At 37.6% G+C, this 27,292-nt stretch overlaps 2 protein-coding genes and 1 long non-coding RNA gene across 6 annotated transcripts; 1 reads left to right on the top strand and 2 right to left on the bottom strand.

Moving 5' to 3' along the window:
- Positions 1–16,174: 16,174 nt before the first annotated feature.
- Positions 16,175–18,831, bottom strand: LOC110879631 (probable L-gulonolactone oxidase 6). The gene is made up of 4 exons (XM_022128139.2): positions 18,061–18,831; positions 17,403–17,658; positions 17,169–17,270; positions 16,175–17,106 (listed from the first exon to the last, which is right to left on the bottom strand). Exons 1-4 carry the CDS (start codon positions 18,736–18,738, stop codon positions 16,364–16,366), a joined length of 1,779 nt encoding a protein of 592 aa, XP_021983831.1. The 5' UTR covers positions 18,739–18,831; the 3' UTR covers positions 16,175–16,363.
- Positions 18,832–19,982: 1,151 nt separating this feature from the next.
- Positions 19,983–27,113, top strand: LOC110879632 (protein WHAT'S THIS FACTOR 9, mitochondrial). 3 transcript variants are annotated; one of them, XM_035985898.1, is made up of 4 exons: positions 19,983–20,217; positions 23,744–23,878; positions 24,447–26,322; positions 26,821–27,113. In XM_035985898.1, exon 3 carries the CDS (start codon positions 24,996–24,998, stop codon positions 26,187–26,189), a length of 1,194 nt encoding a protein of 397 aa, XP_035841791.1. In that variant the 5' UTR covers positions 19,983–20,217; positions 23,744–23,878; positions 24,447–24,995; the 3' UTR covers positions 26,190–26,322; positions 26,821–27,113. The 3 variants fall into 3 exon arrangements, with proteins under 3 accessions (XP_035841791.1, XP_035841790.1, XP_035841792.1); XM_035985897.1 differs by lacking the exon at positions 19,983–20,217 and adding an exon at positions 20,657–20,785; XM_035985899.1 differs by lacking the exons at positions 19,983–20,217; positions 23,744–23,878 and adding an exon at positions 20,657–20,785.
- LOC118488389 lies at positions 20,395–23,607 on the bottom strand. Of its 2 annotated transcripts, XR_004884477.1 has the most exons (4): positions 23,360–23,607; positions 23,049–23,285; positions 22,846–22,916; positions 20,395–20,660 (listed from the first exon to the last, which is right to left on the bottom strand). It is a non-coding gene; the product is annotated as an uncharacterized LOC118488389 (long non-coding RNA). The 2 variants fall into 2 exon arrangements; XR_004884476.1 differs by lacking the exon at positions 20,395–20,660 and having other exon boundaries at positions 22,138–22,916; positions 23,360–23,602.
- Positions 27,114–27,292: the final 179 nt, after the last annotated feature.

Below are 27,292 nucleotides of genomic sequence, written 5' to 3'. Positions count from 1 at the left end.
AAACAAAGTGCACCGCCCACCTTTTAGAAGGTCAAATAGAAACAAAGTGCACTGCATAATTGTTGACCTAGTGTGTTTGTTTGATTAGAGTCTGCTAGTGCCCAACTGATTGATCAACCAATTTAACAGTACACCGTCAGAATCAACTAGCATTCTGTTTGACCGATCGATCTCTCGTCAAATTCAGTTGTTTGATATTTTTAAACTGATTGTTTGGTTGTTGATTTGCAGGTAACACGAGGGAATTTACAAGGTAATTCACAAATATAAGTTCATGGCGAAAAATGAACCTATTCCGTGGAAGGATAATCGTACAGAACAACAAAAGTATGAATATCGAAAAATGGTTGCTGAAGCAAAGATCATCCGACTCTCAGGTGTCTATGAGGAAGCAAAACGTGCAAACCGATGGGATCCAGATAGAGAGTGTTATTTGGATGAATATGGTAACATTGCTGTTGACCACAAGAAGATAGACATTGAAGCCATTATCCAGGAATACAAAGAAGAGGATGATTATTGGCAGAAGAAATGGTGGGGAGATGAAGAAGAGAAAAAGAAAAAGAAAGAGTTATTAGATGAAATAGAAAGAAACTCAGAAAATATAAGTTTGGATGAGTTTAGTGAATTAATCAACAGGGTTAGAGAAGGAATAACAAAGATTGAAGAATCTAAGAAGGATGAAACTTCAAAATGTGAAGTTGTATGCTCGAAATGTGAAAAATCAGAAGCCGACAGTGCGAAACTCTTGAAGGATGTGGAGAGTTTGACATTGGAAAACAATACCCTGAAAAACGAGAAGAAAGCTGATGGCGAACAGATTCTGAAATTGAGATCTGATAATGACAAACTCTTAAAGAGTCTTGAGAGTTTGTTATTGGAAAACAACAATTTTAAAAAATTGGAAAATGATTTCAAAAGTCAAATGAAGATTTTACAAGATGAGAGAGATATTTTTGGCAAGAATAATTTGGAAAAACAAAGCGAAATAAACTCTCATCTTGCTAAAATCATTCGACTTGAGCATGAAGCTGTAGATGCTCAAAAGAAAATTGCTGAGTTTGAAAAAGATTTTGAAAGCAAAAGAAAATCTTCAGAATCTGAAGATTTCTGGATTAAACTGGAAAACAAAAATTTAAAAGAGAATGAAACAAGATTTCAAGAACAGTTAAAAGTTTTGGAAAATGAAAAATCTGTTCTTGAAAATCTTAAAATTGAAAATGAAAAATCAATCAAGTCTTATCTTGAGAGAATATCACAGCTTGAAAATGAAGCTGAGAATTCAAGGATCAAGATTGATGAACTTGAAACAAAATTGAAAGGTTTTGTGACTTCATCAGACAGGTTGAAGTCTCCTTGTCCAAAACCGATCAATTCTGTTCCAATAAGTGACAATGTCACAAATTTTGACAAAGTCAAAATTGAAGATTGTGATGACAAATCTGATGATAAAAAAGAAAAGGAAGAAAAAAGAAAAACATTTTTGAAATTAAATGAAATGTTTAAAAATACTGTTTTACATTCTACTGAGAAAGGTGAATGCTCAACGCAAAAACCTGTAAAGAAGAATGTGGAACAGAAACAAAAAGATAAAAATCTGAAAAATCCTAAAAAGGAAAATAAAAGCTCATCAGATCAATCATCCAATCATTTTCAAAAATCACAAAAATATAAAAATGAAAACTCACAAAATGTTGGTAATAAGTGGTGCAGGTTTGACCACAGTGCTTCAAAGCCAAATCCAACATTGAGGAGGAGTGCAGATTTCCACAATGCCAGACAGTGTTATGATATGAGCATTTGGAGTGAAGGTGATATATGGTATGATAACAGAGTGTGTTACTCTTGTGGAGTTAGAGGTCACATTGCTGTTAACTGCCAGAATTGGAGTTATGAAACGCGAAGATGCTTTAACTGTCAAATTCGAGGACACATTGCCAGAGATTGCCCAAGGAGATCAATGGGAAGATCAAGGGCTGAATCTCAAAATAAGGCAAAGAAACCAATCAAAGTCAAGCCCAAAGGACAGAAAGTTCAAGAACCAAAAGTTCAAGAACAGAAAGTTCAGGAAACGAAAGTAAAACTTTCTCAGGGGCAAAAAGACAGACTGCGTAAGAAGAGGAAGAAGGCCAGAGAATATCTGGAAAGGATTTTGTCCTCAGGTTCTTCAGTTGGTAAGAATAAAAGTACTGATGAATCGCTTCAATCGACTGCAAAGTCAAACAAGTCGAGTTCATCAGTTACAAATTTGAGGACAACAGAGAAAAAGGAGAAAAAGAAACGTGTCGGCGATGAATCTGACAGATCAAAGTCAGACAAGCCACACTCAGGCAATGATTCTGGTTCGTCAAAACCAGAAGAGCCAAGTTTTGAGGTAAAATTGTCAAAATCACCCAAGACTGGTCAGGCTTGGGTGAATCTGTTTAAATGAAAAACCCTGACTTGCCGGAGTTCCCAGGTTGGTAAGCGTGGAACATGAATCGGCACATTTCTTGAGAAATTTCACTATGGTGATTTTTCGTCTTTCAAAAGATAAATCAGGGACATTAAGTTGTACTTGATTCATCTTTCCTACAAGTGATAGTATGAAAAACAATGTGATGAAACCCCGAGTTTATGAAATGTCACATAAAACTAATTTTCCGGAAAAGCCATTTTGATTAAAACAAACTTAAGTGTTTTGAAATCACAATGGGAAAATAGTTTGTTGTGAGGGGGAGTTCTGATTGTTTATGCCAAATGAATGGCGAATTGAAGTGATTCAATATCAGTTTGTCATTTTATTTGTACAGTTTTCAAATTTTCCAGAAAATCAAAATTGAAACATATTTTGATTTTAGGGGGAGAAAAAATTTTTAAAAAAAAATTAATTAGAAAATTTGAAAATACCAAAAATATTGAAAAAGCAAAAATGAGTTTTGTTGATAAAAGAGGAAATGATAGTACATCAGTGGACTATCACAGCATGCTAAAGAAATGTAATGTCAAATGTGATAAACGGTCTCACTAATGATGTGACGATAGGTTTTGGTACATTTAGTAGATTTATTCGGGATATAAACCTAAAATTTCAAACTTGCGAAATTTGTGGGGAACACTACTTGGATATATAGGTAACCCCTGAAATCTCGTTTGAAAGGTCTCGTATTCTGATATACTAGGTGTTAATACTCTATGATGTCTGGGGTATTATTCCGGGACTTCTGCTGAACGGTAGTTCTGACCTAGTCCCTGGCTAATACTTTCACCAAAATGCTTGAAACATAGCATTATAGCCCTCAGATTGATTAGACAATAAAATTGATAATCATCTGTTGTAGCTGAAAAGATTCTCTAAAGGGAACAAATTGCAAAAGTCGAAAACTGATATCTCTCTGCTGAACGGAAGTTCTGACCTGAGATCCCTCAGTTCTCGCATTTAACCCCTAATTTATGTACAGACATCATTGTAGTATTCTTGCCTGTAAGACTGAATATTGAGATTCTGGATACGGGAGTATATTCAAGAGGTGGGACACATGAATTGAGCTAAGTTCCTAAAACATCTAAATCGTATCCTGAATAGATTGAAAAGTGTGTGAAAATTTAAGAGGACAACTATATCGTCAATCGAGGTGAATTGTTTAGAACTTAAAATGATTAAAGCTTAACGGTGCTAGTGATTTGTCTCATGAACTGATATGATCCTCTTACACAAACTCACAAAAATATTATTTGTATATATTTGTTTACTGCATTTCTTTCAAAAACAAAAATCCAAAAATATTTTCGGAGTGTTTTAGCATAAATTTTTGAAAAGTCAAAAAGATTTTCGACAACTGATTTTGAAGAGCTGATATTCAAAATGCGAGTGCTAAACATGATGAACAGGATTGGGAGAATATGTTGAAAACTTTGAATGTCATATACAAATATTTTAAAAGATTGTGTATATTGGTTAATCAAGGTCATTTATTTGAACTTGATGTAACTAATGTGTTTGTTGAAAATGATATCTACCAGTAAGTTTACGGGAATTAATTGGTTATAAATTTGTGAAACTTATTGTGAGGTAGAGGATATGCAGGTTAACCAGGTTTCAAGTCCTGAGCAGATGTAGAACAAAGCCAGGAATTGATTCTGAACTTGTGAAACGTCGAAAGCCAGACTACGATCCCGACAGCTGAGTCTAAGGGGGAGTCTGAAGACGAGCTCAACGCAAACGAAAGCGTGGATTCGAAGAGCCAGGTATCATTCCTGGAAGAGCTTGTAATCGGAAAGCAGGTGTTGATCCCAAAAGCACGGAAGCTTGACGAAAGGGGGAGCCTGAAGAAAAAGAGTCTAAGCGAGAGGGGGAGCAACGGAAGCTCAAAAACAGATCCACGGGGATTTTGTTCGAGAAAAAGGGAGTCTATGGTTGCTGATACCGTCAAACCTTCAAGAAGACTCAGAGAGAGAGAGAGAGAGAAAGACTAGTCGCTACGAGTTCGACTACAGATTGACTGCGGCAATATCCAAGGGGGAGTCTGTTAGTGCAGTGATGTCTATCGCCTGCGTCAATCAGAACCGTAGCTGAAACTGTAGTAAAATAGGCTTTATATTGTAATTATAAGAAATAGGCAAGGTGGCAAACTTGTAAATAAGGGGAAATCCCTTATAACCTTGTGCCTATAAATAGGAGCCTTAGGTTAAGAGTTGAAGACTTTTTGCCACATTAGAGCTTGGAGAAGCTAGGTGCTTAGAGAGAGAAACTAGAGAGAGAAAGTGGCAAAACGTGATTCACGGAGCTTGTAATCGTTACATCATCAATGGAATCACGACATTAGTACGATCTCGTCTGTTCGGTCACACACGTTCACGGATTCCGCACGTTGAACGTGTCGTTACGCAATCGAATCGGAGCGAAACCGGACCTAACAAGACGTTCAACATGTTAGACTATCTCCAATGCTAAAGGTGCCCTTAGCTGTCACGTCATCTGCCACATAATATCCTTATAAATCCCTAAAACCCTAATTTCATCTTCAACCCTACAAATATCATTACCCGTCTTAATTTCCACCTCATCAACTACCCATTACACATAATATTTCAATAAAACTTTTTTTTTTTTACTTTGAGCCCACCTCATCACAAGGGCATCTCACCTAAGGCCTCTAAGGGTGGATGAGCTCTAATAGTGAGGGTAGGGTTGTAAACGAACCGAACGTTCAGCGAACAGTTCGGCGGGAAGTTCGTTTATGTTCGTTCGTTTAAAAACGAACGAACATGAACAAGAAATTCTGTTCGATTAGTTAAATGAACGAACATGAACAAAGGTCTCGTTCGTTCAATTGTGTTCGTGAACGTTCGGTAAGGTGTTCATGAACATTCGTTCATTTGCGTTCGTTTATGTTCGTGTTTTAATTAAATATTTTTATACTTTCATATATTTTATCTATACTTTTTATATTATTAAACTTTTATTTATATCATTACCCTAACAATTAAGCTAGGAAACCCTCTTTCACCTTGTTTATGCACCATTTCTCTTTCTTTCTCATTATTTACATCGACGAATATGATCTACCTCCGTTCCACAATAAGGGATTCAAGTACTAGTTGATCGATGTCGTAAAGTCGGTCAAAAATAAAGTTAAAAGTGTCCTATTCACCTTTTATTAGTAAAGGGCAAGTAGGGTGTCGAATCCACGGGGAATCAGTGGAAAGTATGAAAGTTCGTTGTTTTAATTACCATCTACGTTTTTTGCAGTTTTTAGAATGATTGTGAAAACAAAATAAATTAGATTTGTAAACAATTGTGAGAAGAGGGACCAATCTCCGGGTTTTCAGGTTGTGTAGAAACACGGGTAACCTAATTACTACCAATTGGAAATCACATAGACATGATTTGCTAACTACTTGTTTTGATAAATAATTAACAGATAATATATTTGATTGCAATGATCCACGATCGAAACCGAAAGATTGATGCAACTGAATAGTAACCTAGATAATTACCAATCCTAGATTTCATAAACATGAACCAGTTCAATGGTTAAAGGTTGAAGACAGTGACAACTTAGAATTTAATCCCAATTGTTGATGACAAAACCAAATAACTGATGAACAAGTATGCAAATGATAATCCAACAATGTTTAATCAAAACAAATAAACAATAAAGATAAACTAACCGAATGATTAGTCAAATCTCAATCCAAAAGTTTGTAAAACTAAATCAACCCGGTTCCTAACACAAACCCTAGTCCCGGAGATGATCACGGGTGGTTTAGCCGCTCATGTTCTTGATTTGATCTTCAATCTTGATGAGGAATTGCATGATTGATGATTGGATTGAGGTTTGGAACTCCAAAATTCGTTCTTGGGAAGTGGAAAACGGCTAGGGTTAATGATAATTTCGTTTGGGGAATGTTTGTGCTTAAATATGGTGGAAAAACAAGAAATTCGCAAGTCAGGTCTGGATTCAGCGCCCAGTGCGCTGAAATCAGCGCCTAGTGCGCCAAATGGTATTTTCCTTCTGTGGTGCGCTGAAATCAGCACCTAGTGGCGCCGATTGCTACCGAACTTCCCGTTTTTCATATTTTGGCCTTCCAACTTGTGTGTATGCTTCCAGTACTCCATAATGCTTCCCGAAAACCTTCCGTCAAGCTCCAAAAGCCATCTGTTATGCTCCGAGTACATGTAAATCAAAATCAACTCAAAGTAACCCGTTTTCATACACATAATCATATAAAGCCTCATAATTAAACACTTTAAAACACGATTAAACACCCTCACATCACATCCCCACACTTACCCTTTGCTTGTCCTCAAGCAAACCGTTACGGAATTACTCACCATAGTAACAACACCTCTAAATCCCTAAACCAATGCAACCGTTTAAGTCCCAAGTCATACCCATTCCATAGACTGACACAATCAAGATTGACAGTCCGACAAGCAATTGATGCAATTTCTAAAACTTAAGACTTGTTTATTCAGAACTAACATGCTTAGGATTATACACATGCTACACGCCCCTCATAATAAACTCTCCTCTCGGTTTAACAACTGGACTAGCGTGTAATGTGCTAGTAATTATAACACTCAAAACCAAACATGAAATTCTGTAATCATAGGCTTGAATGACAATCACACCTCCGCTGTATCATATAACACGGCATGCATTAAAAGGACTTTCGGTTTTGGGCTTAGGCTAAAGGTAGGAAGATTTTTGGTTTTTAATTATATTTTTATGTGGCGAACAAACAAACGACCAAACCATGACAACTTTATTTGCAATACATAACAACTAACACTTTCGGGTTGGTTTCTACCCAAGAACATAAACAATATTCACAAAACTTCTATTTTTTGCTCTTTTTTTCTATTTCTGATTTTTTTTCTTTTTCTTTGTTTTTTTTTATTTTCAACTATTCATACTTTGTCGTTCATGGTCGGTATCAAACAATTCACATTGGGTGGACAAACGAAAGGTAAATAGGCTCAACAGGGCTACTAAGGGTGATGAGGAGGTAAACACAAAACAAACAAACAGGTGTACGGGATATCCTAATGCCTTTATCATTTACGTGCACATATTAAACCACAGTCTTAGCATGCATCAAATCATACAAGTTCTAACACAGAATAACATGCGGCCTGCTCTCAACAAATGAATTCAATATGTAAAGCATTCTATCATTCTACAGGCTCAAAATCTCACCAAGAAAGGGTAAAAGGGTTGCCGACATGTAGCATATGCAATCTAAAGCATGTTACCCCTAAATAGACATCTCTTTTCACTTCTTTTATTCTTAAAACACCTGTCAGACCTACTCTCATGAAACTTAAAGGAACGACCATGACAAGGGACTATGTTAGTTTACTACCGGCAAGGAACTCATTAATGATTGAAACATTCGGTTTTCATATCCATTTAGTTCACTTAAGGCGATAAAATTTTTTTTTGAATTTTCAAAATTTTCAATTTTTTTCGCTTTTCATCGTTTTCAATCACTTTCAACCTCTTTCAAACTCTTGTCCCAACCTTTCCCTTCCCGTGTTTCCGTATCCCCACACTTGGGTGACATTGTCCCCAATGTATAGTGCTTTTAAGAATAAAACCCGGAAATACCAACTAACAAACATCATGAGCACTAATTCCTCACACAAAAGACATAAACACATTCCCTAGACACAAATTGTTTAACACCACCAAATACGCGAATAAAAATGCAATAATAAAAGTGGAACAGGCTCCCCTGGTTTAAAGTGTAGAATCCTCATGCTTCATGTTCCACCACGACCGTATAGCATTCCATTCGCGGCCGTGTCCACACGTCCTCAGGTCAATCTCTACAATTAGTGTTCAGGTCATCCCCGTCCAAATGGAGATTGAGTATGGACAATTCTGCTTGAACTCTAATCCGTGCAATGTCCACAATTTTAGCTAGAATGTATTGGGACTTCACCAAACATCCCCACACTTGGACCCTTGCATCCTTAGAGATTAATAACCTGATAACCTGTAAAAGTACTCACGCGAAAACAAGACAAATATACACTACTATACATCATCGGGCTGCCTCCCGAGAGCGCTAAGTTTATTGGTCTTCAGCCAGACCGTACCTGATGTTCCTTTATGGTGGTCGAGTGGGATGTTTGCGTCCCATGGCCTCTACGTATGTACTCCGCCAATGCTCCGGTAAGTCGTCCACTGTCTTCCACATTGGACCGAATAACTTTAACCTCCGCTTTGCATTATCACATTCAGGCGGTTTCTTTTCCTTCTTCCTCTCTCGTGGCTTCCCTTTGTCCGTTTTAAACTCCTCATACGCCACACTTTCCTTTTTCTTTACTGCTTCGCTTCCTGCCACTTCAAACCTGTCAACCAATAAACACTCCTGTTTGGTTTGAATCTCCTTTGCAGGAGAGACATTTTCATCACCATTTTCAAATTTTGAGTGTTCACCTGAAATGGGAGGATTAGTCGCATCTGAAAACACATTTAACCGTAATTCACGGTCACCAAACTTCATACTTACCGTTCCATCAACACAACTGATAATCGCATGAGCAGTCGCTAAGAACGGTCTGCCCAGAATGACTGGAGGGTGCGGGTTCTTTGAACTTGTGGCACAATCAAGCACTAAGAAGTCAACTGGGTAATAACACTCTTCTACCTTAACAATTACATCTCTTACAATCCCCCTCGGACACATGGGAGTCTGATCAGCCAACACCACGGTGGTGTTGACCTTTTGTAGCGGACCAAAATCATATTGGTCATACAGACTCCCTGGTAGAATACTAACACACGCTCCAAGATCCAAAAGTGCCCTTTCTATTTTAAATTCACCCACTAGTACTGAAATAATGGGTGCTCCTGGATCTTGGAGTTTCGGGGGAAGGGTACCCAACAAAACGGCATTCACATTTGCAGTCAAATCAAGTTTTTTAGGAAACTTGTGAAGCCGTTTTTGGGTACTTAACTCTTTCAGAAACTCAACTTGATCAGGACTCTCTTTAATCGCATCAAGTAAGGGGAGATTAATTTTAGCTTGTTTAAAGCTTTCCCACCTTTCATCCCTTGGTGGGTCCCGATCATGTTGAGAGTCCGATCTATTACCAACATCCTCCACCACCTCCTCAACTAATTGTGATGGTGGAGTAGTTGTGACACTACCAGTTTCAGAATTCTGAATAATACTTACCGCGTTGATGTGCACATTTCTTACATTTTTCAAGCTAGATGACTGATGTGCTGGGTTGACTGTGGTAGTGCTTGGCAACTTACCTGGATCTCTTCTCAGCAGAGCTAGATCTTCTGCTAGCTGCCCCAACTGCTTCTGCATTGCTTCAGACGTTTTGTCCCGAACTTCATTCTCTTTCTGGACGTCCTTCATGAACTTCATAATAGCATCCAATTTGTCATCACTCGTTCCACCACTAGCACTTGAGGAGTTCCCTTGCTGAGTACCCGGATTATATGGGCCCTGATTTTGGTAATTACCTTGCGAGTAATTACCTTGACGACTCTGATACTGCTGGCCTCCTTGCATAGGTACCTGAAAATTAGGGTTCATTTGATTAGCAAAATTACCGTAATTAAAATTGGGGTGGTTTCGCAAACCTGGATGATATGTATTCGATTTCATATCATACTGCTTTCGTTCACCGAATACTTGGTTTACTTCTTCATTCGGACCCATCCTTGCGAGACACTCTCCAACCTGGTGTCCTAACTCACCACAATCTGTACATACGGCGAATGCATTAGCTGCCCTAACTTCAGTTCCCTTTCCCAACTTCATCTGAGCTACCTGTCGCTCTAATAGCAAATTCTGTTGTTTTAATTTCTCAACCCGTTCTTCAGCTTCATAATCAACTGATCTCGCTGATGCTGATCTTGCTCTCCTGCTAGACTGTGCCTGTCTCTTAGAAGTAGCACTCTGTCTCTCCAAATACGCCCAATCTGCAGCTTCTGTATTCGTGAGAAACGTCCCATTACTGATAGCTATGAGATCTCTTACATCATCAGGAAGTAGCCCATCGTAGAACGCTTTAATCAATTCCCATGTCTGAATGCTATGATGGGGGCATTTACTAAGCAACTCCTTAAATCTTGTGAACGCCTCATGGAACGCTTCCCCTGAATGTTGCTGGAATGCTCTGATTGCATCCCGAGCTTCACTGGTTCTATTCATGGTGTAGTACTCTTCCAAAAACACTTGCTGCATCTCTTGCCAAGTGTATATACTACCTGGAGGTAATGTCGCGAACCATTGTCGAGCTTTGTCTTTCAAGGTGAATTGAAATAGCATCAACTTAACTTCATCCTTTGTAAACCCCGAAACCCCAATTGTTTGGCAAATTGAATCAAAACTTGCAATGTGCAAGTATGGTTCTTCGGTCCTTTTTCCATGAAACTCGGGCAAATGGCCTAAGTATTGAGGCCTTACCTCAAAAGGTCGGTTATTATTTCCCACTGGTGTAACTATAGCTGACGAGTTCGGTACTATAACTGGTCGACAGTGACCTTCAACGCCTTGAATTGGTGCCCCTTGAACGACTTGTGGGACACCATCCACAAACTGTATCTGATCGCCCCCAACCCGATTAATAGCTCTTTGATTCCCCGCATTGAATCGTGGGACTCCATGTTGAACTAGATTTTGTGGAATCGGGCGCGGGATGTGATTTCTTTGGTTGACTTGTTGTTGTACTGGGTGTCCTTGATTCACGTTGTACCTCTCATCGTATCTGTAATCCGCGTACCTCCCATCATACTGATTCTGATAATCATCTTCTTCCCAACCAGATTCCCAAGTATGCACACTGCCTTCTCTGTGTTGAAAACCCTCATCATACCCGTGTTGATGCTGTGGTTGGTTGAGACGAATAATTTCCCCATGTCGGAGATTCAGATTTCCCGGTTGGTTTTGTGGGCCTGGGTTGAATTGTGGAAATGGTTGTGGTGGTGGTTGATTCTGGTTCTGGTTATTGGGCTGGTTTTGGTTTTGAGGGATTGGTGGATCTGGGATGGGCGGGATTGGTTCGTTTTGTGGAGCTTGGTTTTGTGGCTCTTGGTCAGCCATCTCGTTAGCTGCTTGTTCAAGGTCTTGAGCAACTGTTGACGACTGAGCTTTAGCTTTCACTGCTGAACGTAGAAGAACGCGATTCTGTCGAGCAGTCTTTTCTATCTCTGAATCAAACAAAAGCGGTGATGATTTCTTGGAAAACCTGGTATGCATGCAACTGGAGAATCACCTGCACACAGACAAACAAGAAACCAAGCGTAATATGGAACGCAACAAATAAAAGACAAACAAAAGGAAATATTTTTGGATTTTTAGGTTTTTCTAATTTTTTTAGGTTTTTTGAATTTTTTAATAAAAACAACTAACTAACACTAAGCGCACCGATTCCCCGGCAACGGCGCCATTTTGATCGATGTCGTAAAGTCGGTCAAAAATAAAGTTAAAAGTGTCCTATTCACCTTTTATTAGTAAAGGGCAAGTAGGGTGTCGAATCCACGGGGAATCAGTGGAAAGTATGAAAGTTCGTTGCTTTAATTACCATCTACGTTTTTTGCAGTTTTTAGAATGATTGTGAAAACAAAATAAATTAGATTTGTAAACAATTGTGAGAAGAGGGACCAATCTCCGGGTTTTCAGGTTGTGTAGAAACACGGGTAACCTAATTACTACCAATTGGAAATCACATAGACATGATTTGCTAACTACTTGTTTTGATAAATAATTAACAGATAATATATTTGATTGCAATGATCCACGATCGAAACCGAAAGATTGATGCAACTGAATAGTAACCTAGATAATTACCAATCCTAGATTTCATAAACATGAACCAGTTCAATGGTTAAAGGTTGAAGACAATGACAACTTAGAATTTAATCCCAATTGTTGATGACAAAACCAAATAACTGATGAACAAGTATGCAAATGATAATCCAACAATGTTTAATCAAAACAAATAAACAATAAAGATAAACTAACCGAATGATTAGTCAAATCTCAATCCAAAAGTTTGTAAAACTAAATCAACCCGGTTCCTAACACAAACCCTAGTCCCGGAGATGATCACGGGTGGTTTAGCCGCTCATGTTCTTGATTTGATCTTCAATCTTGATGAGGAATTGCATGATTGATGATTGGATTGAGGTTTGGAACTCCAAAATTCGTTCTTGGGAAGTGGAAAACGGCTAGGGTTAATGATAATTTCGTTTGGGGAATGTTTGTGCTTAAATATGGTGGAAAAACAAGAAATTCGCAAGTCAGGTCTGGATTCAGCGCCCAGTGCGCTGAAATCAGCGCCTAGTGCGCCAAATGGTATTTTCCTTCTGTGGTGCGCTGAAATCAGCACCTAGTGGCGCCGATTGCTACCGAACTTCCCGTTTTTCATATTTTGGCCTTCCAACTTGTGTGTATGCTTCCAATACTCCATAATGCTTCCCGAAAACCTTCCGTCAAGCTCCAAAAGCCATCTGTTATGCTCCGAGTACATGTAAATCAAAATCAACTCAAAGTAACCCGTTTTCATACACATAATCATATAAAGCCTCATAATTAAACACTTTAAAACACGATTAAACACCCTCACATCACTAGTGCTACACTATGGGCCATCCACCTTTATCCTTCATCGCGTTCGCCAAATTTATTTGTGTTTGCTTGTGTTCGTGAACCGTTCGTGAACACGCTCATTTTCTTAATGAACGAACACGAACATAAATTCTCGTTCGGTAAGTGTTCATGAACTGTTCGTGAACACATTTATTTCCTTAACGAACAAACACGAACAAGGCTTCGTTCGTGTTCGTTCGGTTCGTTTACAGCCCTAAGTGAGGGTATCAAGGGACTCCAAAGGCCCATTGGAGATAGTCTTATGCAACCTACGATATCTAATCCCACGTGCCTTAATAATGACTAAGACCGTGGGGTATGGTGGGGCGGGGGTTTGGGTCATGGGTTGACACGTGGACTTCGAGGGGCACTGCTGGTCAGTTACATGTTGGGTCGGTATGGCGGGGCGTGGCTAGCCCGCGTGGGTAGGCCACGTGTTATAATTTCTTTTTCAATTATTATAAAAATACACACAAAATTAAAATTTAAATCCTAGCCACCTATAGCCTAGCCAACCCAGCCAATGAGAGCCGGCCACGGAAGAGCGCTAGGCCCGCCCAACGCCCGGCTGAAACTCTCGCCCAAGGGGCCACGCCGAAACCCAAGCCCACCCAGGATGGTAACTTGGGCGTTTGTACCCAACCCACGCACCCCCGCCCCATACCCCATAGTCTAACCCCAACAGTACACCAAGACTTTTGGGAACGGTGAACTATTTGGAATTCACGTGTTCAGCCAAAATCAGTTTGGAATACAACTATGTTTTCAACATTGTTATACCGAAATCAGTTTGATCTCACTACGCGATGATAACCCAATCGGTTTCGGTTCGGTTCAGTACCGGTACTCGCTATAGTAACAAAAAGAGAAAACCTACAAATACTAATATCAGTATCAGTTTCGATAATACCGATATTGATAATGATATTATCCGGTTGAAGTCGGTTTGATTTGTCTCGATACCAGTAGAACGCCTTCATCTGTTTAGGAAAGCTAAAATTATAAAACATTAACAATTATTATAAAATTATAAAAATATTAACACTAACTAAAGAAACTGAAAAATTATACATTATACATTATACATATTATTTTTAACTGATGATGAATAGTAAAGCTAAAATTTTAATATTATATTTATTTTAATTTTATTTTTTCTAATTTGTTTTTTTATTGAAAAATGGATATTGTGTTGCTATCGTATTAAATCGAATCAAAACCGATAATGATATTAAGATGGATACCATGACACTATTGTATCAAATTAAACCGAAACCGACAATGATATTTAAAATGGATACCACGACGCAATCGTACCAAAGCGAACAGGAACCGACAATGATATTTAATTGTTTTTTTTCTATCATAAACTACACAAGTGCCGATAAAAATATAAAAAACATATTTTTCGTATTGTAAACTGTACGCGTATTGACATGGGACTTACCGAACCAATTTCAACCGAATAACATCGGTACCAATATCGGCAGTATGGGAACCAATGTTCCTTTTTATGGTTTTCGATTGATATTTTTCAATCGAAAAATGTAAACTATACGAGTGACAATAAAAATATACAAAAACAATTTTTTTATTGTACACTATACAAGTGTTTATACGGGACTAACTGAACCGATTTCAACCGAGCAACATCGGTAAAAAGATATCAGTAGTATCGGAACCGGTATTCCTTTCTATGGTTTTCGATTGATATAAAGTACGTATTCTTTTGGGCATAACCCGATTTATTTTATAGTTTTCTCTTTCAGCTACTATAGAGAGTGTCGGTACCAGAACGGACCGAACGGATTAGTTCCCGCCGCATAGCGCGGGAGAATACCACTAGTTATTATTATTACTATACATGCATAAATTTAAATTATTATTTTATTATTAGTGTATTACTTTTAGATTTTATAGATACCTCTTAGTTTTAGATTTTACGGAGTTGGTACTTAATTAAGTTAACCTTCAAGAGGTCCTGTAAAAAAAATTAACCTGATCTAGTTGGTTAGCATGATACTCACAAGTACTGTAAGTTTTTAAGTAATATGTTCTCGTGGTTAAGAAAAATGGGACTGAACCAGCTAATAATGTACCTGAGAAATGACTCCAAGTACTCCAAGAGAAACCTTATAGCTGCCATCATCTCACCATCAAACTCACCATTTTTCTTATCATTTATGCAAGTTTGATTTCTATTACTTTGTGTTAATCGATCCGATCTTGGCTATGAGCTATCAAGAACAGACTGTTCAGATATAGCAATCACTTAACCCAACTAGTTGAGATCTTGCCTAATTTTAATTATTCCTAGTACACCTTGGATATATATATATCAACTTTCATCGGTCAAGATTATGTCGAGTGTTTATGAATGTATGTTTATGCAAATAGTTACATTACCTGCGCCCTTGAAATGAGACACGTCGAAACAAACCAACTGGGGTGTCCCAGTTGGCCAGTCCCATCTCTACTCTTCACAGAGACCCGGGTTCGAGTCCAGGCAGGGGGTATTCTGCCACCTTCTTCCCAGAGGGAAACGGACTCAGCTCGGGATGGGGTATTCACCGCCAGGCAGCATTGGGACGTTGCTAGCTTGTGGAGTGGGATCACTCCAGCGGCCGGGAGGTCCGTGCAATAACCCCCCCCCCCCCCCCCGACACGTCGAAACAAACAAGGAGGCAAAATTAACAGTTTCATCACATGATTTATTACTGTATACATATTTATTGTTAACACCTTGGATATATATCAACTTTCATCTTATAGTCTTATTATGATTGATTTTGATAAATAAGAAAGAAAAATCATCACATGATTTATTATTGTATACATATTTATTGTTATGTGTCTATAGTTACTCATGACATTAGTTTGTTACATATATAGTTATTGAGTGTTTAGATCATTAACTGATTGATTGATGAAAATCGTACTATGAGGTAGTGATTATAGTGATGCTTCGACTAACTAAGGATGAAACGGGTCGTGATTGTCTTTTTTGTGAGAGATGGTGAAAACATGACATAACCTCTTACAAAATGTACCCAGAACAGCTCCAAGTCATGTGCTTGAAATTCACGTGCGAATTTAGCATTATGTTCAAGGGCCATGAGTCATGACACTACAACATATATAGCGGAATTTCGACAAACACCTATTCTTAGTAAATTGATTGGTAAATCTAGAAATGGTGATGGTGTCTACTTTCAAAAAGAGATTCAAACTTATAACTTAAATAAATAAATAGACTCTAGAGTTCGGTTTGTGCCGACCATTGATTTGAGACTTGAACCAAAGTACAAACCCTTGCATCCTGAAAGACTTTCCCAGGCCTACACAAATAACCTTTTTGGGGGGCACAATGAATGTCCTCTGAGCACACACACAAACCTTCAAGTGCACAACCCTCCTTAACAATGGTTAAACCACCTTTGAGTCCTAAAACTTGATCTGTCCACTCACTTGAGAATAACCCTAATGGATCATATTTCCCTTTAACCTTCAAAAACTCCCTACTCTTTTTATACTTCTTGATCGCCCCCTCAAATGCCACATTTCGATTCTTCCCCCAATGCGGTAAACCATCGTACTTAAACACCGCCATTTGTTCAATCTCTTCTAACACATCTTCATAAAGTCTTGGAGTTTTGGGATCTTTACTTCTATAATATGTGATGTCAAAATCTAATGAGTCTTCTTGTTTTCCTATGTATGCATTTGAGCCGGTGACATATCTCATGAGGATCCCATTATATAGATCTATACCACATAACGATTGTGGTGCGATACTTACAAGCTTTTGTACGTCTTGGATGAAATCTTTAGCTTTTGAAAGGACAATGCTGAATGTGGTTTGGTGAAAGAACAAACCCTTCACTCGGGGATCCCATGGACATGCGGTTATTTCAGCATCTTTCAAGCCTTTTAGGCAACCTCCTGATGCTTGAAGCCGATTTTGATACCCGATTACAGGGTATCCCTTAAAGATAATACCTACACAAAAAAAGATGATTAAATGGTTATCTTAAGATGGAAAGTTTTAAAGATTATATTACCATCATTGGTCAGCCCAAATGCACTCCTTATTAAAGTGTTTGTAGTAAGCTTTCCATTTCTGCACTTTCCAGCAGCATCACCTTTAGCTTCTTGATCTTCCTCTGCGATTATTAACGTGTAAAAATATGGTTGACGTAATATTTAAACTTAAAAATATGAGTTTATGTAATCTTCTACAATTTGCATGCATACTGCATACAGATGTTCTTGACAAGAATGTTTCATGTGACTACCTGTAGATCTTAAGATAAGGAGTGCAAGTGAAGGCGTTGATCGAAAACCGGGGTGATCCCAAAGTCCATTTCCAGATACATTGGAGGAAACTCGATCATCAATGCGATAAACAACTCGTTTTTGGCTTGGGTACCATGTTATGTCCGCAAACTCATGTTGTCTCCCGAAAGCGATGGCTTGATCTGATAAGTCCGTATCATTTTTTGGTAAGAAGGTAACAGATCTCTTGAACAAGGGTTGTAACTTTAAAGTCACCTATAGTCAAAACAAATGTATTTAAGTATGCAAAAGACCCCTTACAATAAACACTATTAAAATCAAAGCTTAATATAAGAGCATTTACATTGTATTCACCACCTTTATCCTCATAATTTAGCTAACACATTCATCCCCGAAGGCATTTGAAAAGAAGAAACAATTTCAAATTCTATGTCTAAATTCTAATTAATTCTTGAAAAAAATTTTGAAGTCTGGTCGCGAGGTTTGATATTGCTTGTACGGTTTCCTATCATAACCTCTTGAAGGTCACTTGCCCAACATGCGTAAGATACAATTTACCTAATTCCATTGGTTAGCAGGTCATTGGTGGATATTTGTGAGTTTTCTGGTAACAGATTCTCAAGGTTAAAAAAAATGGTACTAAACCGACTGAAGTACCTGAGAAATGACTCCAAGTACTCCAAGAGAAACCTTAGCTGCCTTCATCTCACCATCAAACTCACCATTTTCTTCTAGAGTTCTCACTTTAGCATAACCATTTTCCTCACTTCCTGCGGTGACAATCCGCATTTGAACCACATAATCATGAATTGAACTACCATCTCCCCAAAGGGTGCTACCATGTGCACCGGTACCTAAAAGACCACCTATCGTTAAGCCCCACCAATAAGGAGTATAAGGAAAAGCCAACCCACTTTTTGCAGCTTCATCAATAAGTTGCCTCAATGTTACACCACTCTCTAAGGTAACAAGCATTTTCTCTTTATCTATTTTAATAACGCGGTTAAGATTCTCTGTACTGATAATGAGCCCATTCTCACCATCAGGACAAACCAACTTTGGTATACTGTGCGAGTAACGCGTAGCTACTCTCATCTTTCTTTTTGCTCGCGTAGCGTTTGCAACTATTGAGACAATGTCTTGTTCGGATGAAGGGTATGCGGCCTCTGCTGCATGACAAGTGCTACGGTCTGGGAACACGCCATACGAGTTGGTAATAGTGCAGTTTGTAAAATTGTTCGAACATTTAACGGGCTCTTCAGGGGGGTTACCGTTTGCTAGTGTGATTATCAATAAGACCACCAATTTCAGTATCAAAACTGATCTTAATAGCATGATGATAAAAGAAATAGGAAAGGATCAACAAAGGAGATTTATGCAACATTTTATATGTTTAAACAAATGAAAAGTTGCTTTCATGGATAAAAATGTTTTTCAAGCAAAGGTATATGTAAGTGTCGCACTATGTATTTGTTTATATAGAACATGATTTCATTCTGTATACATGTTCTCAATTTTCCTTTGAAGTAAAGCACATGACTCTTTTTATCTTGAAAACCACTTTTTAAACATATAGTTGTTCAGTGTGATATTGTATTTTAATAATTTTCGTTGATTTAACATTTAATTATAAGGGTAAGATCAAATAAAAAGTTTATTTTGTCTAAGTATGATGAAAATGAATCTTAGACTATGGGGTGTGAAGGAGCCGCATCCTTTTCATACGTATTAGCACGCCTCACAAGTGGAGAGCCGAGATCCTTTGGGTTAAATGTCCGTCTATCAGGTCAGTAAAGGGTTGAAGATATGAAAAGATAAGAGAGTGAGTGTTGTCCGTAAAAAGTAGAGGAGAGAAGGAAATATGATTTGGGTAGAGTAATGTGGAAGCGGGTACACACCCTTCTAGTGTCAAATGTCAAGGGTTCGAGTACATTAAACTAGAATAATGTTACAAGAATTATTAATTTAGATGTAGTATGGTGTTTGTCATACCGAATACTTATAAAATTTTGACAAAACAATATCATTAATCATTATGAATATATATTTATTCAACAAAATTTTTAAGTGATATAGTTTTAGTATTTTCTATCGTATGCCCTCTCTCTATTTATAAATCAACTAAACAACTTTGATAATTTTTATCTGAGTTATTAACCTAATAACCCCAATAGAGCATTCTTCAAACTTGCTCGATGGTTTTGTAGAAGTGTAGAACTCATATGAAACATATTAATACGTAAGCTTCTTAAGTGTAAAAAATACTAATATAAATAGAAAAATATTAAAATAAAATATATTTAAGAGTTAAATAACTCGAATGCTGTTACCAGGTCTTTTTGCAAGTTTGTTCCTCACTCTTTAAAATTAGCATTGTGCTACTCGAATGCTCTATAGCAGGTCTTTTTGCAAACTTGTTTCTCACTCTTTGAAATTACGTTTGTGCTTTTCACTCTTCACTTAACAGTAAACAACGGTTGTCTTTGAAGTGGATGAACATTACTTTCCGTTAAAATACGTATACAAAGATTGTTTTACCCTTAATGATAAATGAAGTTACAAAAAAAAAAAGAAATGGATATCGAAAGAGGATTCGAAAGGCCCAATTTCATTCATAAATTAGACCCAATATGAAGTACCCGACCTGACCTGATTCATAAATTTCGGTTCATATCGATTACTCTGTAATCAATCATTCCATCCTGCGATTCAAGGCGTAATATTGATTCCATTGGATTCTGGATTGCCCACAATCGGCATCTTTTTCATCCCTTTTGTGTTTTCTTCACCAACCGAACAAGGTTGGAGCTTTCTGTAAGTTCTTGAAAGTATGCATACAACTTGTTCGATGATATGCCTAAATGAGAATTGCATGACTATACCAATGCAAACTTATGATGATTTAAGATGACAATTGAGTTGAAGTAATCGATAGATATGATAAAGTGTTATTCCCATTCTTCTTGATGTTGCAAATTGAATTGAAATTGATACTATTGCCAATATGGCTGCTGAATATAAATTACATGTCTTGTGTGCTAAAAAATGATTGAAACAAAGCAGCCCTGGTGGTAACTAGAATAGACTTGAAACAAACTTTTAGGTCGGTCAATCTAATTACCTTATAAATTTAAAGCACAAAGTCGGTGATTTCATTGTGCTGTCATCGTTCCCCCCTTTTTCCCTCTGGCTTCCACGTGTCTTTCCCTCTTCTACTATCACGTCCCCTGTTCTTTCCCTCCTCATTTTTTCCTCAGCTGAGAATTCAGGAGATTAGAACAAATTACGCAGCAATAGGTTTCACGATTTTCGATCTAGGATTTCAAATCTTGTAGAGGGCTTCCAAGTTGCAGGCTATCAGGACCGTGAATTTGCTGTTCAGGTGTGTTTTGCTTAGCACATTCCTTTTAATTGACAGTCTAGGGTTTCTTAACCGAGTTTAGGTTTCATGTGTGGTGGTCTTATGTCAAACTGAATGACTTTGATGTGTGTATGATTGCTTTCTTTTGAGTATATGTTTGTTACTTGCTGAAGACATCGACTGATTGTGCTTTTTCCTCAAATTCTTTTGAGTATATATTTGTTACTTGCTGAAGACATCGATTGATTCTGTTTTTTTTTTTTTTTTTTTTTTTTTTTTTTTTTTTTTTTTTTAATTTTAAGCAACGCTTTGGTGTAGGTTTAAAGAAGGTAAACAATAAATTTTGAAAAGGACGATACCATATGGACAGTACGAGGTTCTATTGTTTTTGTAGGTTATATCTAAATAACGATATATGCAAGGATTATTGTCTGAATGAACTCAAAAAGAGAAAATGACGCATATAAAAACTTTTATTTTACCCAAAATGCGCTAATAGTTAAGGCGAGGTTCCAGAGAGAGGTAACGTCGGTTACAACCGGCACCAGGCACACTGTCATGTATCAGGCGCCTGGGAGCTCAACGGGTAGATCGCAACTATGGATGCGTTTTCAGTAAAGAACCGCAGTAGCGGGGACAGACTGATGGCGCCGTTGGAGGAGTTAGGGTTTAGAAGGTGGCGTCGTTGGCGTTTCCTTCACAGATCCAACAACGAATGTAGGATAGGTATCGATCAGCGATAGTATGCTGTTTCATAATGAATTTCATCCTTCTTCGAACAGATCTATGGACAAGAGACCGACGACTTTTTGAGGTTTGAGTTTGGCGCCAACCGGACAAAGGAGAGTATTGGCGGATTAAAAGGGAGTCTGCCTGCAAATTTTTTTATGAATAGTTTATCATTAGTGTTTTTTTTTTTTTTTTTTTTTTTTTTTACTTTTTACCCTTCAAATAATCATAGCTAGAGACGAATATTATAGTTTACGTTTCGCATTACCTTTTGGAAGTCATTATGCAGACATGGGGTAGAATTTGGTAGCATCTGTAGTCAAATTAGCTCCCACAGTTACCACAATAAGAGAAGATAGTGACATATGCATACAACAAATGTAGAGAATGCATGCCTGGATCAACTTTGATTTGATTCAAAAATAAGTTTGCATATATTCTTCTTTTTTTTTTTTTTACATAGCTTACCATAGAACAATTTTCACAATTAAATTTCCTTGGTACTAATGAGATTGTAAAATTGCAACCTAGGATCACTTCAGTGTCCCTGAATCCTTTATTGAGAAATTAGTTGACAAGAATTTGTCGTTTTTTTCAACCCTCCGTTGTTTATTAAAAAATCAACTTTTTTTCCCATTTTAAGACTAGATCAATATGAATAGAAATGCCAATAATACCCGTTTGCCAAAAAAATAGTAAGTGTAGCCAACTTTCACTTTGTAATAGCAAAACCAGCTGCACTAAGATGAGACGTATTCCTCTACATATTAAATGCCAAAAAGATTAACCAAACCTTAACCACCACCTCTTTCCATATGATATCCTACTTTCCAACACAAGCTCAATGTCCCATCAGAATTCTTCTGCTGGTGTTTTTCTTGGCCATTTTAGCCGGTTATATGGCCTGGAGGTCAGTTCGAACCTCATCGGAAACCGATATCAATGTTTTCAATGATGATTCGTCCATTCACAAACAAGAATGTAACATCAAGGTAATGCAAAGAGCTCTTAGAATCGTTGAAAATACTATTTTCTCCCAATTGTTCAAATATTAATTTTGTGGTGGGAGAGAATTTAATATCTATGTTCATCTATAAGTCGAGTATTATGAATTTTTTTTTATATAACATACTGTTCTTGCTTTCATATTAGGGATGGCCAAAAAACTCGAGCCCGACGGGTATTCCCAAAACCCGAGACATCCGGGACGGGTGTACCCCGAACCTCGATGGCTATGGGACCGGGTATGAGATTAGTTTTTTATATTTTCGTGGGTATGGGATGGCCTTGGGATTAGGTGATACCCGTCCCGATTACTCAAAACCACATACACAAACTAATAATATGCTTACCAGTCTGAAAATTCGATAACATTTTGCAAGCGTATGTTACAAGTTGTTCCTTTCAAGCTGTCATATATTTGCTGCAAGGAAAGCAAATTCTGTCAAAATTTTTCGGGCAGTCTAAATACTTTTCCAACATGCCTTCAACGCTTTTATACATGTCAAACATGATGTCGAAGTCAAAGTGCAATAGATCGTCTAAGGCGTCATACCCGAGAGATCGGAGAAGGCGTTGGCGGTTGCGCTAGGTGTTGACAAAGGCCGGGTCATCTGCAGTCCCTCTCATCCTTCTCATTTCTGTAACCGATTCCTAAAAAGGTCGGGTATTTTCGCCGGTCCTTCGACCAGCCTCTCCTCCCTTCTAGCTTCGTGTTGTGAGACTGCGTTCTCAGCGCCATCGTCTTCACAACAAAGGATTCATCTGTCTAAGCCACATTTGGCAATATCACCTTGGATAAGAATAAAGATAATGTTTGAGCTTAGAATATGAATGAAAAAAAAGAAACCAAGAACCTTAACTTACTGATTGATGTTATGGGGGCCGGGCTGTTTGTTTGCCGTTGTAGTATAAATCCTAATGTAACCTACTACCTCTATATGTCTATAAGGCTATTAGTTTTCTTAATGTTTCTGACACCAATTATCGCCTAATGTATACGTGCACCGCGCCGCGCCGCATTGCGCGCGGGCACAATCCCTAGTTGGTCTTATGGATATGTATAACAAATAAAAAAGAATCAGTTTTACTTTTTGTCGGGTTGGTTTTCTTTGAGGGTTTCCTTGGTGACTGAGGACCGACCCGAAACCTAACTTGTCAATAAATAAGAAGCGAGGCGAGGACTGACCATGTGTATTATATCGAGCTCGGTTTTGGTTGATTTTCGGTCTTGTTTTTGGGTAAGTTCAGGTAGGACCGAAATCTGCTCACCCTATGCAACAAGATGGTCATGAAACTGTAAACCCAAGCCAGAGTAATCGGAATCAGAATTCGCAATACCCATCTCATTGTTCCTGAAGTTGCATACTGACAAGCAACTACAGAGTAAGGTTTCGATTGAAATTTTTTTTTTTTTTTTGCATTCAATTTAATTTATGGCGTCTGGTTTTCTTTTGATTTATTTGTTTTGTCAAGATTCTGTATCTGTAAACTTTATACATCACTGTCTAAATTGATAAAGAAGATGGGGTTTTTGATTGGATGGTTGGGTTTTCTTTAACTTCAACGGTTTTTATATGGTAATATTGCTTATGTGGATTTTTTTTTTTTGGCAACGTACAGTTGGTGTTAAGTTGTTTTATATTTTTATGAAATGGGCATTTAAATTTGGTGCAAATTGTTTTGTGTACAGATTGTTATATGATGCTTTGCAATGTTAAGATGATAAAATTGGCATTTTATTTGGGCTCAACATGTGCAGATTGTTATATGATTGTTTGTAATTTCAAGAAAATTAAATTGGCATTTTATTTTGGTTTCGATCTTTGTAAATTGTTTTCTGATTCTATGTTGGGTTAAGTTCTATAGGTTTTTCTTTGTGGTTTAAGTTTTTTTCGGTTTCTTTCTAGTGACTTTATGTTTGGAAATTTCATAATTGGTTTTTACTCTCCAGGAAATTAGCTCATAGCAACTCGATTGAGCACTTAATCGAGCAGCAACTCGGTCAAGCAGTTGATTGAGCAGGTTAGCAAATTGAACTCCTGGTGTATAATTCTTCGATTTCGAATATGGTGTTCTTAATTCATGTATGCTATTGCTATCAATGTCTTATTTTGACCCATTTTAACCAAATCATATTTTTGCCCCCACCGACAAAAAATCTTGTATACGTCATTGTTATATTAAATCGTGTTAAACAGTTCGTGTTCGTTTAACCCATTTATTAACAAGTTTTTGTTTGGGTAATTGAAACATTTAGTATATATTATATAAAGTAAACATTTTCCTTCATTTTTATCTTATAGGTTTTGTAAAACATACCTACAAGGAGCGCACATTACAACCAAAGTTGCTAGCCTCATGTTTGATTATTATTATTATTATTATTATTTTTTGAACATAAAATTCACACCACTACCACTTGTATGAGTACTAACCGTTTTGATCGATCTTCTGCAAGATTGTGAAGAAAATTGGTGCAGGGTCCGTCATTGTAGAGATTATGAGTATGGCAAGTAGTAAAAATCTCAGAAAAGTGGTAAATAAGGTTCTCTTTTTAAATCAATACACACCCACCTGGCGACACATTCGAAATCACAGTTACACCAATGTATACATGAAATGGAAAAGTGATTCATACTTCGATTCAATTGAATCAATCCACAAATCCATCCAACTCAAACCCATAATCGCTCTCAAGAACCGTATTACAGCCTCTCCAGACAGTTGCATCCCGGTTTCCGATGTTTCAAAGAAAGGGATACAGTTAGAAATACCCATTAAGGTTGCTAGGTTTCTTCGATTATACCCGTCGGTTTTTGAGGAGTTCATCGGACCCAAATACAATTTACCCTGGTTTAGACTAACCCCAGAGGCTGCAATCCTTCATGATGAAGAACAAGCTGTTTATCGGGATTTTAAAGCCGACTTACAAGAAAGATTGAGAAAATTGATACTTATGAGTGTTGAAAATAAGTTGCCTTTGAAGATAATTAAAGGTATGTTGTGGTATTTAGGGTTACCGGAGGATTATTTGGACGGAAATGTTGACGAGTGTTTTAAGGTAGTTGAAATGGGCGATGGGCTGAAGGGATTATCGGCTGTTCAAACCAAAAAGACGTTGTCGGTGATTCAGAAGAACGCACTAAGAACCGGAGTTTATAACGGTGGAAAAATGGAATCCATTTCGTTTCCGATGTTTCCATCTAAGGGGTTGAGGTTAAGAAGCAAGATTTTGGATTGGTTGGATGGTTTTCAGAAACTTCCGTATGTTTCACCATATGAGGAATGCTTGGATTTATGCCCGGGTAGTGATTTGGCTGAGAAACGGGTCGTGGGTTTGCTCCATGAGTTGCTTAGTCTATTTGTGGAACATTCTGCTGAGAGGAAGAAGCTTTTGTGCTTGAGAAAGTATTTGGGGCTGCCACAGAAAGTTCATAAGGTGTTTGAGCGACATCCGTGTATGTTTTATCTATCTTTGAGGAATGACACGTGCACTGCGATATTGAAAGAAGCGTATTGTGATAAAATGGCTATTGAGGCCCATCCTCTTGCAACGGTAAGGAGAAAGTATATTGATTTGGTGAAGGAATCGAAAGTTATATTGAAAAACCGAAGGCTGCAAAATCATTCTTTTTGCTCGGGTGAAGGGGATTTGAAGGTTGAAGATACTCATAGTGCAAGTCAATGTCTATAAATTCGTTTAGCTCTATTTCACATGTGGGTACCGTTGTCCATCATGGATCAAAGGAGGCGATTGTTGTGATAAAAGAGAAGGCTGTTGCACAAATAGATGTCCATATCGGTCTTTGGAACTAAAAAGGCATTTGGTATGTAGAAAAAAATGTGATCTTTTGTTTGGTTATGGTGATAACTGATAATAATCATACTATTGTTTTATACTATTGGCGTCAAGTATTATGTAGCTAGATTTGTCCATTCTGTTGGTAACTACGTATAAAGAATAACCGACTAATTATACACAAAGTCTACGTTCTCACTGTTATTGAAAAGATAAACGAATTGCTTATGTTAGAATTAGATATGAATGTAGGGTATGTAATACATTCAGTGACATTAGACAAATCTGCTGCATATTCTTATTAGAGAATTTTGCCAATAGAAATTGCTATGAACCCATATGGCCATATGGGATATTTGATACATGGTGGATTTTTTTTCAGGTTTTCATGATATGCCTAGGGTTAGAAATTGATAAATTTCAGTTTAATGAACATGTATGAAACCCGAAACAGCATGATTATGATTTGTTTCTTCTAAATGAAAGTTCATTTTCATGGTAACAGAATTTTGTTGGTGTTCTACAGGAGACTAGAAGGAACAACTCTTGAAGGACTAAATCCCGAGCGCTTATGTTGCTTTGACTAACTAGAACATGTGTAAGATTATTCAGCAAATTTGCAAAACTCCAAAATGTTTGTTATGTTAATGCATCCTTTATATCTAATTATTGATGATCTCAGTGGTGAAGGATAACACTTGATTAACTTCTGCTCCTTGCACTATAAAGTGGAATTTTGTATAGATCATTTGAGCCTTATATTTTTATCCGTAGAAGCAAGTGCACTTTTTGTGCATGTTTGGTGACCTGTTTAAACAATTTCCATCTTAATGACCGATCATTCATAGATAATATGGGTTTAATTGTCTGCTTGTGCGGGTGAGGTTGGTTTTAGAAGAGTCTGAATATGGAGTTCCAGTTGTGAAGTTGACACACATTGATGTTCGATTTTAAACCTATAGATTCCAGTGTTATTAAAAGCAATCGCCCAGTGCGCC

This window comes from Helianthus annuus, chromosome 16 (assembly GCF_002127325.2).
Source record: "Helianthus annuus cultivar XRQ/B chromosome 16, HanXRQr2.0-SUNRISE, whole genome shotgun sequence".
Taxonomy (NCBI): Eukaryota; Viridiplantae; Streptophyta; class Magnoliopsida; order Asterales; family Asteraceae; genus Helianthus; species Helianthus annuus.
Note: the sequence above shows the minus strand (reverse complement) of the source record. Positions and strands in the feature narration are given on the sequence as shown.

Coding starts and splice junctions, on each gene's coding strand:
- LOC110879631 (XM_022128139.2), bottom strand. CDS start 18,738: ATGCTATTAAGATCAGTTTTGATACTGAAATTGGTGGTCTTATTGATA. Junction 17,659..18,060: donor TACTTGGAGTCATTTCTCAG/GTACTTCAGTCG, acceptor TTTTGACTATAG/GTGACTTTAAAGTTACAACC. Junction 17,271..17,402: donor CCTTATCTTAAGATCTACAG/GTAGTCACATGA, acceptor TAATAATCGCAG/AGGAAGATCAAGAAGCTAAA.
- LOC110879632 (XM_035985898.1), top strand. CDS start 24,996: ATGAGTATGGCAAGTAGTAAAAATCTCAGAAAAGTGGTAAATAAGGTT.